The sequence below is a fragment of the Salmo salar genome, chromosome 25 (genome assembly GCF_965601325.2).
Source record: "Salmo salar chromosome 25, fSalSal1, whole genome shotgun sequence".
In the NCBI taxonomy this organism is placed as follows: Eukaryota; Metazoa; Chordata; class Actinopteri; order Salmoniformes; family Salmonidae; genus Salmo; species Salmo salar.
Window position 1 is genome coordinate 19545989 of NC_138315.1, and position 12464 is coordinate 19558452.

General features: G+C 43.5%; 1 protein-coding gene across 1 annotated transcript in view; it reads left to right on the forward strand.

The window, feature by feature from the left end:
• kif5c (kinesin family member 5C) overlaps positions 1-12464 on the forward strand; it is a 39312-nt gene that overhangs the window by 23767 nt on the left and 3081 nt on the right. The window contains exons 12-25 of the mRNA XM_014173493.3: positions 731-909; positions 1419-1487; positions 3405-3611; positions 6673-6819; positions 6987-7175; positions 8294-8411; positions 8513-8589; positions 8750-8859; positions 9010-9111; positions 9279-9339; positions 9426-9497; positions 10939-11043; positions 11209-11425; positions 11660-11848. Of these exons, the coding sequence (XP_014028968.1) occupies positions 731-909; positions 1419-1487; positions 3405-3611; positions 6673-6819; positions 6987-7175; positions 8294-8411; positions 8513-8589; positions 8750-8859; positions 9010-9111; positions 9279-9339; positions 9426-9497; positions 10939-11043; positions 11209-11425; positions 11660-11841 (1835 nt within the window). The 3' untranslated portion in view covers positions 11842-11848. The remainder of the gene's footprint in view (positions 1-730; positions 910-1418; positions 1488-3404; positions 3612-6672; positions 6820-6986; positions 7176-8293; positions 8412-8512; positions 8590-8749; positions 8860-9009; positions 9112-9278; positions 9340-9425; positions 9498-10938; positions 11044-11208; positions 11426-11659; positions 11849-12464) is intronic.

Genomic DNA, 12464 nt, shown 5'->3' on the forward strand with positions numbered 1-12464 from the left:
AAGTCTGCATGAGAGCTGCCCAACACAGACTCATCCATCTTTCCCCCTTTCTGCTGTGAGAGGATTATCTCAGGGTGTGGTGGTGTTTGGCTGGTCAGCACGGTCGGGGTCTAAGCCGCTCGCCTGGGTTCTGCCAGCGGGTATCAGCCTCATCACCTGTCACATTATTCATGTCCCATGTTTATTTATTTTTTATTTAACCTTTATTTAACTAGGCAAGTCAGTGAGGAACAAAAACCCGGACGACGCTGGACCAATTGTGCGGCGCCCTATGGGACTCCCAATCACAACCGGTTGTGATACAGCCTGAATACAGCCTGGATACAGCCAATATCCCTGTCTCCTGTGGAAATGGGTTTGTGCTGGGCTGTGTTCTGTTTATGGGATGGAACGAAAATAGTTACACAAAGATAATAGATATTATTCTCCTCTGAGCTAAGACAATTTCTGTACAGTTTGTTTGTTTCTCCCTCACTCTCATGTTATGAATGTGATAAGGACGGTTAGGCACATTTAGTGCGCTAAAATCTGTCAAAGCTGTCCATGCTTTCTCTCTCCATAACCCACAACTGTTTGGTTGAGGTCCATCACTCTAACCACTGCTGCCTCCCCCTCCCTCCCCCTCCCCTCCCCTCCCTCCCTCCCTCCCTCCCTCCCTCCCTCCCTCCCTCCCTCCCTCCCTCCCTCCCTCCCTCCCTCCCTCCCCTCCCCCCCTCTCTCCCTCAACCAGGTGAGGCTGTTCCAGTGGAGGAACAGCTGAGCAGTAAGGAGAAGAAGAGCAACAGTGGTGACGCCATGGCCACGCCCATGATTGACACCATCGCCCCACCCCCTGTCCCGCTATTGGACGAGGAGAAGACCCGATACGAGGGGCTCATCACCGACTTGTACCAGCAGCTGGATGACAAGGTGGGCGGGGCCAGAGAGGAATGGATGGGGCTTCCCAGTCTTAATGTTCACAGTTTCCGATAATGCCGGGAGCACATGAACGCAGCATGATGACTCACTGAGTGATGAGGGGTCATGGTCATGGATGACTGAAAAGGGGCTGTGTCTGTGGTTAATTGAGGTGGGACAGTTTGTAGATTTTATGAACCACAAGATGGCTTTAATCATATGCAAATGCTATATAATCACATACATGCATAATTCTGTGGAATCATTGTAAATCTTGTTTAATGACCCAGACATTTACCTAATACGGGGTGATTAGATTGATTATCCTCAGGTCATAAATCTCAAGTCAATTAACTGTTGGGAAAATAAACATTGGTGTGCACACCAATCCGTCTCACACTAGCAGCCATAGCCCTGCATTAGCTAACTCCCCCCCAAAAAGTGGATTACAGAGTCTTGGTCAATCCAAACCTGAATGCAACATTTTTGTATTGTATTTTTTTTCTTTCCTCCCATCTCAGGATGATGAGATCAACCAACACAGTCAGCTGGCAGAGAAGTTCAAAGAGCAGATGATCGATCAAGATGAGGTGAGCTTATCCAACCCATCTCCTTCATCTAGATGAGGTGAGCTTATCCAACCCTATACAACACATCTCCTTCATCAAGATGAGGTGAGCTTATCCAACCCTATACAACACATCTCCTTCATCTAGATGAGGTGAGCTTATCCAACCCTATACAACACATCTCCTTCATCTAGATGAGGTGAGCTTATCCAACCCTATACAACACATCTCCTTCATCTAGATGAGGTGAGCTTATCCAACCCTATACAACACATCTCCTTCATCTAGATGAGGTGAGCTTATCCAACCCTATACAACACATCTCCTTCATCTAGATGAGGTGAGCTTATCCAACCCAATACAACACATCTCCTTCATCTAGATGAGGTGAGCTTATCCAACCCTATACAACACATCTCCTTCATCTAGATGAGGTGAGCTTATCCAACCCTATACAACACATCTCCTTCATCTAGATGAGGTGAGCTTATCCAACCCTATACAACACATCTCCTTCATCAAGATGAGGTGAGCTTATCCAACCCTATACAACACATCTCCTTCATCTATATTCCTTAGTGTCGTAGATTGACATGCTATAACTTGATAAAAGTGAAGGTATTCATCAAATTGAATTAGTGCAATGAGCAAAGGAGTATGTTTTTACCCTCATAAACAGAGTGCATCATTTGAATTTGTGTTTATTGCCATCTAGTGGTGACATATGGATCTGCATTTGATATACACTGAGTATTCCAACCATTAGGAACACCTTCCTAATATTGAGTTGCTCCCCCTCCCCATTTTACCCTCAGAATAGCCTCAATTCGTCGAGTCATGCACTCTACAGGGTGTTGAAAGCGTTCCACAGGGATGCTGGCCCATGTTGATTCCAACGCTTTCCACAGTTGTGTCAAGTTGGCTGGATGTCTTTTGGGTGGTAGACCATTCTTGATACACACATGAAACTGTTGAGCGTGAAAAACCAAGCAGCGCTGCAGTTCTTGACACAAACTGGTGCGTCTGGCACCTACTACCATACCCCGTTCAAAGGCACTTAAATGTTTTGTCTTGCCCATTCACCCTCTGAATGGCACAAATACACAATCCATGTCTCAATTGTCTCAAAAATCCTTATTTAACCCGACTCCTCCCCTTCATCTACACTGATTGAAGTGGATTTAACAAGTGATATCAATAAGTGATCATAGCTTTCATCCGGATTCACCTAGTCAGTCATGGAAAGTGTTCATGTTTTGTATACTCAGTGTACATTTTGTAGACCTTTGTTTCATCACGCACATCGCACACTATGCAAATTCTGTAGTAGTAGGGACTCGGTGTCAGCTGAGTCATATCAGATACAAGTATTCTTTCCTTAATGGTTTTTAAAGCAGCAATTATAGAAAGGGATTTGAATAAGAAAGACATTACCATGGTAACACGTCCATTACGATCTAGGCAAATAGTCAAGGGTTTGAAGGCTGGAGCAAGGCACAATCTAACTGCTGAGAGAAACAATTGCTTTAATGCCATTCTGTCATCTTGTCCACCTCCTGTAAAGTGCATTTGTGCTTTCATTTTGGGATATGGATTTATAATACCTCGTCTTGTGCCAGAGACTGTAAAATGATTCTAATCTGGTGTTATATTTGGGGGGGGGGGGGGGGGGGTCTAAGCACTGTGCTGGAAACGTATTGTTGTTTGAATTTAGCGTGTATATATTATTTATACATGTGTGTGTGTGTGTATGTGTGTTCGCCTGTATGTGTGTGTATGTGTTCACCTGTGTGTGTGTGTGTGTGTGTGTGTGTGTGGTGTGTGTGTGTGTGTGTGTGTGTGTGTGTGTGTGTGTGTGTGTGTGTGTGTGTGTGTGTGTGTGTGTGTGTGTGTGTGTGTGTGTGTGTGTTTACTCATCTCACCTGCCCGTCCATCCAGCTGCTGGTTTCGGCCCGTAAGGACTATGAGAAGCTGCAGGAGGACCTGTCCAGGCTGCAGAGGGAGAACGAGGCGGCCAAAGAGGAGGTGAAGGAGGTGCTGCAGGCCCTGGAGGAGCTGGCTGTTAACTACGACCACAAGAGCCAGGAAGTGGAGAACAAGAACCGCTCCAACAACCAGCTCAGTGAGGAACTCAACCAGAAGAGCGTGAGTCATATTGGGAGGAAGCTTGGTCTCCAGGGCTGTGTTTCATTCCAGGAAGATCCCTCCCCTCTGAACACACTAACCCTTTACAGTAGCAATCATCATCAAAATTGTTAAAAGATTTTTAGAACAGTTCTAATGAACGCAACAGTTGTATAATGGATGAAGATACTCCAAACGTTTAGAATTTTTTAAACAGAGTGGCTACGGATACAGAGTTTCTGTATCCCAATTTCCCCCAGGCTAAAAATACATATATTTCTGCACATTTACAGGATTTTTCTTTTACGTAGCGGAGTGCCAAACTCCGCTTCCTATGTAGCGCTGTGCTGAGTGCTCCGTTGCCGCTACCCCTTCCTTGATCGCCTATGTCTGACTGGTGTGATTTCCTAAAAACTTCATGTTGTACACAAAACAGTTGTAACTTCCATGCCTCATTAAGCATAAGTGCAATTTCATATTCTTTTTTCAGGAGGGGAGGAGGCTGCACGCAGCTATTTACAGGTTTTACACTAAATGTGTTATCGACATGTTTGGTAGGGCTGGGAATTGCCAGGGAGCTTTTGATACGATATCATCACGATACATCGGTGCCGATACTATATGTATTGCGATTCTCACGATTCTATATTTATTGTGATTCGATACTGTGATTTTATTGCGTTTCGATGTTCCAAACATATTGCTCATTGTATGTCTGCTGCAGAGAGACAAGAGAGAGCCATGAGAAAAGTAGTTTTGATCAGTAATGGAAATAAAAGTGCTAAAAACAAATTGACTCCCTATTTAAAAATAACATGGAGAACAAGCTATGAAGGAAAATACTGGAGTTTTGGTGCAGGTACAGCCAACTAGTGCAAAAATTATTTTGCAATGTTGTTCAAACGATACGATATATCGTAATCGCTCCCAAACTCATTGACGATCATAGATAAATTCAGCTTCATCTCAAGTTATAAAATGATGGTTATCCAATGATGGGATTTATAAATAAATACTATGGGCTCCCGAAAGGACTGATCTCTATAATGCTCATATTCTGAGCCAGCCATTAAAAATGGGTGGTCCACAGATCTAATTGAATCTGAATGACCCTTTAACTGGAACATAATATGGACAAATATGACCTTGGCGTCCCGTAATCTGAACCATCAATTTATACATTTTAAGTTTGTTCACAGACTGTATTTAACACCAAGAAAATGTTTTACTCCCAACTGTTCCCTGTGTCCCCTAAATCAGGTTGGCACATTCCTTCATATGATGTGGGAGTCACCTGCAGTTAAATGTTTCTGGGGAAAAGTTACAAAATTAATTTTGAATATAAATATTCAATGCTTTGCATCTATTATGTTACTTAATGATGCTAACCCCGTGAATCTCTCAATCAATCAGAGTAGATTACTGCTGGCAGGCAGCACTGCTGTGAAGAAAATGTTGGCTCTAAGATGGCAACCACCGCACTCTCTCCCATTTAACCAGTCGATACAGTTACTATTAGAAATTATAACATTATAATTATGAACAGCGAGAATGAATGGTGCTAGTCAAGGAATAATTCAGGCCTGGACAAATATACTTGACAGTAAAGAACAATCTCAGCTAAAGCCCCACACATACAAACCAAGTATATACAGTACCAGTCAAAAGTTTGGACACACCTACTCATTCCAGGGGTTTTCTTTATTTTTACTATTTTCTACATTTTAGAATAATAGGGAAGACATCAAAACTATGAAAGAGTGTGCAAAGCTGTCATCAAGGCAAAGGGTGGCTACTTTTAAGATTCTCCAATATAAAATATATTTTGATTTGTTTAACACTTTTATGTTTACTACATGATTCCATATGTGTTATTTCATAGTGTTGATGTCTTCACTATTATTCTACAATGTAGAAAATAGTAAAAATAAAGAAAATCCCTTGAATGAGTAGGTGTGTCCACGCTTATGACTGGTACTGTACGTATATTTAGACTTGTGTTACGTTCTTTGCTTTCAGGCCCACAGGGGAAGTGGTTGTACCGGGGGATCATCTCAAAACACAGACACGCAGTCTAATTAGAGATTGAATGTTATTTTTTCGTCATCATTGCAAACATTGGCTGCGCAAGAAGCAGACAGGCTGTCAGGTGGTGTTCTTTTTTCAGGAACTACGATATGGCAGCAACTGTACAGATCACCCTACATCATCACACAAAACACTGATTGTTTTTGCTCCAACCTGTAGGGACTGCGTCCAGCCTGTGCAACTGCAATATCCGTTACGACAGACAGAGAAGATTGTAGCCTTCATAATATATATGTTTTGGAATGTTCGTTCAAATCCCAGCAGGGTTTTTATTTCAGCTGTTCAGAAATATGAGGCAGAGACATACCATGGTACAGAAGAGGGTGTGTAATGTGCGAAACGTGAAGCGAGGGGGAGTGTGAACAGCAGCTATGTTAGAAAAACGAATGTGTGAGTAAAATAACACATGGGCAGAATGTGATCCGGATCCTTAGCTTGGAGAAAGAGGTTTCCAGATGGGGCGGGCGGCGGTGGGCGTGGGGGAAAACTCTGTATGGCATTTAAAAAAAAAGAAATCCATCAGATATTGACTGAATTATTGCACATACAACATTTTACTGGCATGGACAAATAATGAATGAAGTTCAGGTATTACATTTATTGTCAGCATTTTCTTAGAATGTGGGGAGGAACGACAGGCACAAGAAAAAGTATGAAAGAGTGGCAAGAGTGAAATGAAAGCAATCAATCCAGCGAGATTGCAGTGATTTTTCACCCTCAAACAGGAAATAGGAAAAGACAGATCCTCAGCTGGGCGGGGCATCCGCGTTGCTACGGATCTCAAAGGACTGGATATGTACATCTCAGGAACTATTGCTTTCACCTACCCAGTTCTCTCAGATCCGTGAAGGAGAGTGAACAAGGGCAGAGGGAAGGGAACATTCCTGGAATGAAACTCAGACCATTTCTCTAGCATTCCTATGCCCCATTCAAAACATATTCTAGAATATAGATTATGACTGGACTGTGATTGTAAAATGTGTGTGCGTTTCAGACCACTCTGGAGGGGGTGCAGAGGGAGCTGTCCAGTCTACAGGAGCTCAGCAGTCACCATAAGAAGAGAGCAGCAGAGATCCTCAGTCTACTGCTCCGAGACCTCAGTGAGATAGGAGGCATCATCGGCACCAGTGACCTCAAAGCTGTAAGGACACACATTATACAAACATATTACACAATTACACACTTACACTCATACACACATATACACACTCTGTCATTGAGACACACTACCTGTTACAAACAGTTTTCCGTACAAGCACATATTTCACACACTATCTCACTCACTCGTGATCTCTCTCTGCTCCTCAGATGATGGAGGTGAATGAGGTCATCGAGGAGGAGTTCACCATGGCCCGTCTTTACATCAGTAAGATGAAGTCGGAGGTCAAGTCTCTGGTGAACCGCAGCAAACAGCTGGAGAGCTCCCTTGTCGACACCTCCCGCAAGATGCAGGCCAATGAGAAGGAGCTGGCCTCCTGTCAGTTACTCATCTCCCAGGTAACCAGGAAGTGGATTTAACATCATTTTCTATATATATATATATATATATATATATATATATATATATATATATATATATATATATACATATATATATATATATATATATATATAAAAACAGTCCACTCTCATTGTCCTTCAAGAGTTTTTGAATATTTTCCTTTCTTCAGTTAACTATTCTGTTCATGCAGCTTGGTTGGAAAGTGAGGTAGTAGCTAGGTTTCAATCCAATTGGCGACAGATTTTCATGCAAATATTTAAAAAAATCTGCATAAAAACAATATGCGCATTTTCTCACCAGAGATGTGTTTCCATCAAATTGACTTGTTGCAGATAAAAAGGCTGTGCGTGATGACGTAGTGCACATAAAATACCTTTTGCGGTTAAATTCCCATGTATCAAATAAAAAATACAAGTTAAATGGGTTTCCTTCGCATTTTCAACTCTACTGATGGTTTTCTCACAAAAAATGTTGAGTTATATAGCGAATGTGCCCACTCTGGTAGTGCTGTTGGCTAGATTGCACATATAGCCTACGTGATGAGACTATTATTATGGACAAAAGAGCGAGATTCTTTTTACTTGTCAGACGGCAGCCAAGCATCGATCAACATGTCACCAGAACATGACCCTCGATATTTATTGGAAAGGAGCATCAAGCTCACCATCTTGCACATTCACCACCCTGTGAAGTTAATCATAATTAATTTCATCTGTAGCCTAATAAACGTCATGCTTTCCTGTTGAGTCGTAGTGGGAGGACCACACAACATGTCATCGCGTGACTCTTAAGTTTACTTCGATACGATGATTATTACAGTATATCAATATTTGCGCATAAAAACGTTTCCACCAACATTTTCACCGACAATAATTCATTTTACAGACACAAAAATATGTCACAGACACCAAAAGAGCTCACCCTGTCTAGCGTATATTGTTTTGTCCAAATGTGGAAAGTTTACCGAAAAAAATCTGACCTGTCATGACATTTTTTTTATCCGACATTTACTTTACTCGCATTAGAAAATTGGATGTAAACCTGGTTAGAGAAAGTATTATTTTCCACTGTTATTAACCCCGTCCCTGTCTGATGGTGTGTGTCCTCCATGCAGCACCAGGCTAAGATCAAGTCTCTGACAGACTACATGCAGAACATGGAGCAGAAGAAGAGACAGCTGGAAGAAAGCCAGGACTCCCTGATGGAAGAGCTACATGCACTACATGCACAGGGTGAGACATGCAGACACCAACACAAACATGCCTGTCACCAATACGTCCATCACACAAAGAAAAAAAACTGTCTCTTGTTTTATCATTTCACATCTACACAGAGAAAATGAAAGAGGTACATGTGATGGATAAGCAGAAGGAGCACCTGACCAAACTGCAGGATGCAGTGGAGATGAAGGTAAGGATCTCTCTATTTCTCTCATCCTCCCTCTCTCATCCCTCCCATTTTCGATGCACCCCCTTTCTCCCCCCCCCACTCTCTTTCAGGTTCCTGTGAAAGAGAAATAAAATCAATGAACTTTGACCCTTGACCATGTGTTCCCCTCTGCACTCTGTAGAAGACCCTAGAGGAGCAGATGGAGAACCACAGAGAGGTGCATCAGAAGCAGCTGTCTCGCCTGCGGGATGAGATCGACCACAAGCAGAGGGTCCTGGACGAGCTCAAGGAGTAACATCCATTTTATTTATTTCAGTTACAGGTCTTTTTTTTAAGTCCCATTTCAGGTAGTAAACATAGTCCCATACGATAAGGACAGTATGTACAGTGTAGCATTGATTTATACTATGCTGAATAGTGACCACTGTGCTCTCCCGCTAGTCTGAACCAGGGGCTGCAGCTGGAACAGAGGAAGCTGCAGTCAGACTATGACAAACTGAAGGCCGAGGAGCTGGAGAAGGACGAGCAACTGCAGAAGCTTGTGTAAGTCTGCCTATTACACTATCTACCACAGCTCTGTTCTGTTCTCCTCAGATGTGTGTGTAACATGGTTATAACATGGTCATAAATAGGTTATAACATGGCATAACACGTTTGTAACATGAAATGAATCGCCAAGCCCTGAACACCATGTGTTCTCTCTGCTGTAGCTTCATGAATGAGAAGAGAGAGCAGGCCAAGGAGGACCTGAAGGGGCTGGAAGAAACTGTGGTGAGTGGATAGAGTTATTATAGCGTACGTCTCAGGTGTTGATTGATGTTGAACTCATTGACCATGAGATGTATCAATTCCACCAGGCCAAGGAGCTTCAGACCCTGCACAACCTGCGCAGGCTTTTCATCCAAGAGCTCACCTCCCGCGTCAGCATGGTAAGTACAGGAAGGATAGGTTATTGGGGGAGATATCTCCTTAAGTCTCAGCTGGAATGTTTCCACTCTGTCAACTTTCACATATGCACTAATTTGTGGGCTTACTGTATGCCTTTACATCCACCTTTTCTTCTAACAACTAACAAGGCTGTTGCCGTTGTTTGGTGAGGTGTTATTGGTTACTAAGGCCAGAAGGCGAAGGCAACAACAAACAAGTCGACGTTAGGAACCAGTTTCCCACACTATGTACCATATACTGTAAATGTCAGCAGTTGTGGTGTGTACCACCACACCACCAGTCACGAGTCATGACCCAGTCAAATTCCTTCTTGGTCACGGTAATCCCATCCAAAACTATGCAAATGAATGGCGCTGATGGGTAGCCTACCGAACCGAGTAATTGGAATAAAGAGGACAAATGGTGATGGGAGTTAGAGCTCCAGGTCCGAAATGGACACAGGAAAGCTCCGGACCCAAAATGCGTGAATACATGTTTAAAACACGTTCCCGAAATGACCTAAAGAACAACTGGTCTGATCCGAGTGAGGGAAGCAGCAGAAAAGGCAATTGTTTTGTTACTTTATTAAACCGGAGCGATGGAGAAAGGGAGAGAGCGAGAGACACAGAGCTAGCAGCTGTCGGTTAGGGAGCGGAGGCCATGCTGTGTGTTAATGTGTGAGTGTGAGTAAGACACTGGAGGTTCGGAGCACCTGAGCAGAGACATGGAGGGAGAGACCGCAACCACTGTTATCTCGTGCTAAACTAGCTTCTTGCTAGTTATTTATTATCCCATCCGATTATATAGTATATCATATAGTACCTGTCTTGACTGCATCAAACCGAGAGACGCTAGCTAACTATGCTAATTGATGCTAGCCATAACATTACTGCTCTTCTCACTGTCCTACAGTTAGCCTACACATAACAACAACTTGGTCGTTGTAGCCTTTCTTTCTCATTTCACTTTTAATACTGTAATTTTAATTCAATCTTCCATTGATTACATATCCCCTAACTTGCTTGCCCCACAAGCAGAGCAGCATTGCAATTGTCTCTGTCTCCGCGGGAAGCACAAGGATCAGAGCGCATTCCTTTTTTGCAACTTTTTCCAAATCATCAATATAGAGTCGCATCATGCAGCCCATATGTTTTGATTTCTAGGACATTCCCAGATATATAGGCTCATTGCAACTAAATAAATAGTGGATTTTATTGTGATGGTGTAGGCTATGTTAAATACATTTATTACACTTATTAACATGTAGATGTTCTAGAGGTCCCCATCAGCAGCTTCTATGCATAGAAGATGCTAAACATGTTTATGTTAATTAACAGTTAATTACCTTGAGACCGGCAGTCATTCGCCACTTACCGTCCGACACAATTTTGTGACCGCCCCAGCCCTATGTGTGATGTCACTTCCCTGTTTCTGTCCAATCAGAGTGCAGAGATGGATAATGATGAGGCCGGGGGCAGTCTGGCTCAGAGACAGAGGATCACCTTCCTGGAGAACAACCTAGAGCAGCTCACCAAGGTCCACAAACAGGTAGGAATCACACACACACACACACACGCACACACACACACACACACACACACACCACACACACACACACACACACACACACACACACACACACACACACACACACACACACACACACACACACTGTAACTACATATCCTCCTCTTCCCCATCTCTCCTCTCCAGTTGGTGCGTGATAACGCCGACCTGCGCTGTGAGCTGCCCAAGCTGGAGAAGCGTCTGCGGGCTACGGCTGAGAGGGTCAAGGCCCTGGAAGCGGCCCTGAGGGAGGCCAAAGAGAGTGCCATGAGGGACCGCAAACGCTACCTGCAGGAGGTGGACCGCATCAAAGAGGCCATGCTCTCCAAGAACGCCTCCAGGAGGGGGCACTCTGCACAAATAGGTGAGAGACAGAGGTACACAGTAGAGAACGTTGGGAGAAGTTGCCCCCTACATGTGTCTCAGGGAGCTTCATGTTTCGTAACTGTATCCAGTGATAAATGATTTCCAGGTAACTTAAATATAGCTGACATATCTCTGTATTAATATATCTGTGTGTGTGTGTGTTGTACAGGAAATTGTATGAAAAGTTTAATATCAGTGTATATTCCCTGTCTCGCCCCTTCTCTCTCTGTAGCTAAGCCCATCCGTGCAGGACATCAGCAGCACTCCACATCCTCTCCCTCAGCGGGTCATTCCATCCGTGGAGGCTCTATCCGCGGGGGTGGAGCGGTGTCTAGCCCTCACCACTACCGCCACCCGGCCTCTCCATCACCCCACCGCCAGCAGCAGCAGCAGCAGCAGCACCGCAGCAAATAAAGCACAGGTTAGTACAGGACATATTGTCATTAGCCATTGATCAATTCATTAGTTGTCTTATTTTCATCATTCTGTATGAGAAAATAAAGTGTTTTGTGGGAACATATGTATGATGTTAGTGCTTAGTTTGAGGTCCAACAAGTGGATATGCCTTGCGACTGCTCCAGAAAGCAGTTCCCTTCTCACTGATGAACTCCAATGACCTTTCCTACTTCCCACACTGCTCTATTTTTAACCTTACAGCCATTCCTTACAATTTATTCACAGCTGAATTGAAACAATACAGCTGTTGAATGCTTGATTCAGCCAAATCACATCTTGGAAGAAATGCCTATGGTAACCCTGAGCCCAGCTGTGTGGCTTCTCTTTTTGTCACGCGTTTAGCATGACTTAATCACATTGGACTAATTGGTGATGGGGTCTGGTATTGGCCCACTCTGGTGCTGTTGGCCTTTGAGAAGATTAATGACAGCCAGGAAACCAGCCATTAATTGAAGTCTCAAAGGCTTTAATTAAAGCTTTAATCAGCCCTGAGAGAACTCTGGGAATCACTTGAGGTTTACAGAGAAAGCCAAAGGCCTCAATGACATCTGTGTTGGTGCCAATATCTAGGTCAGGACCAA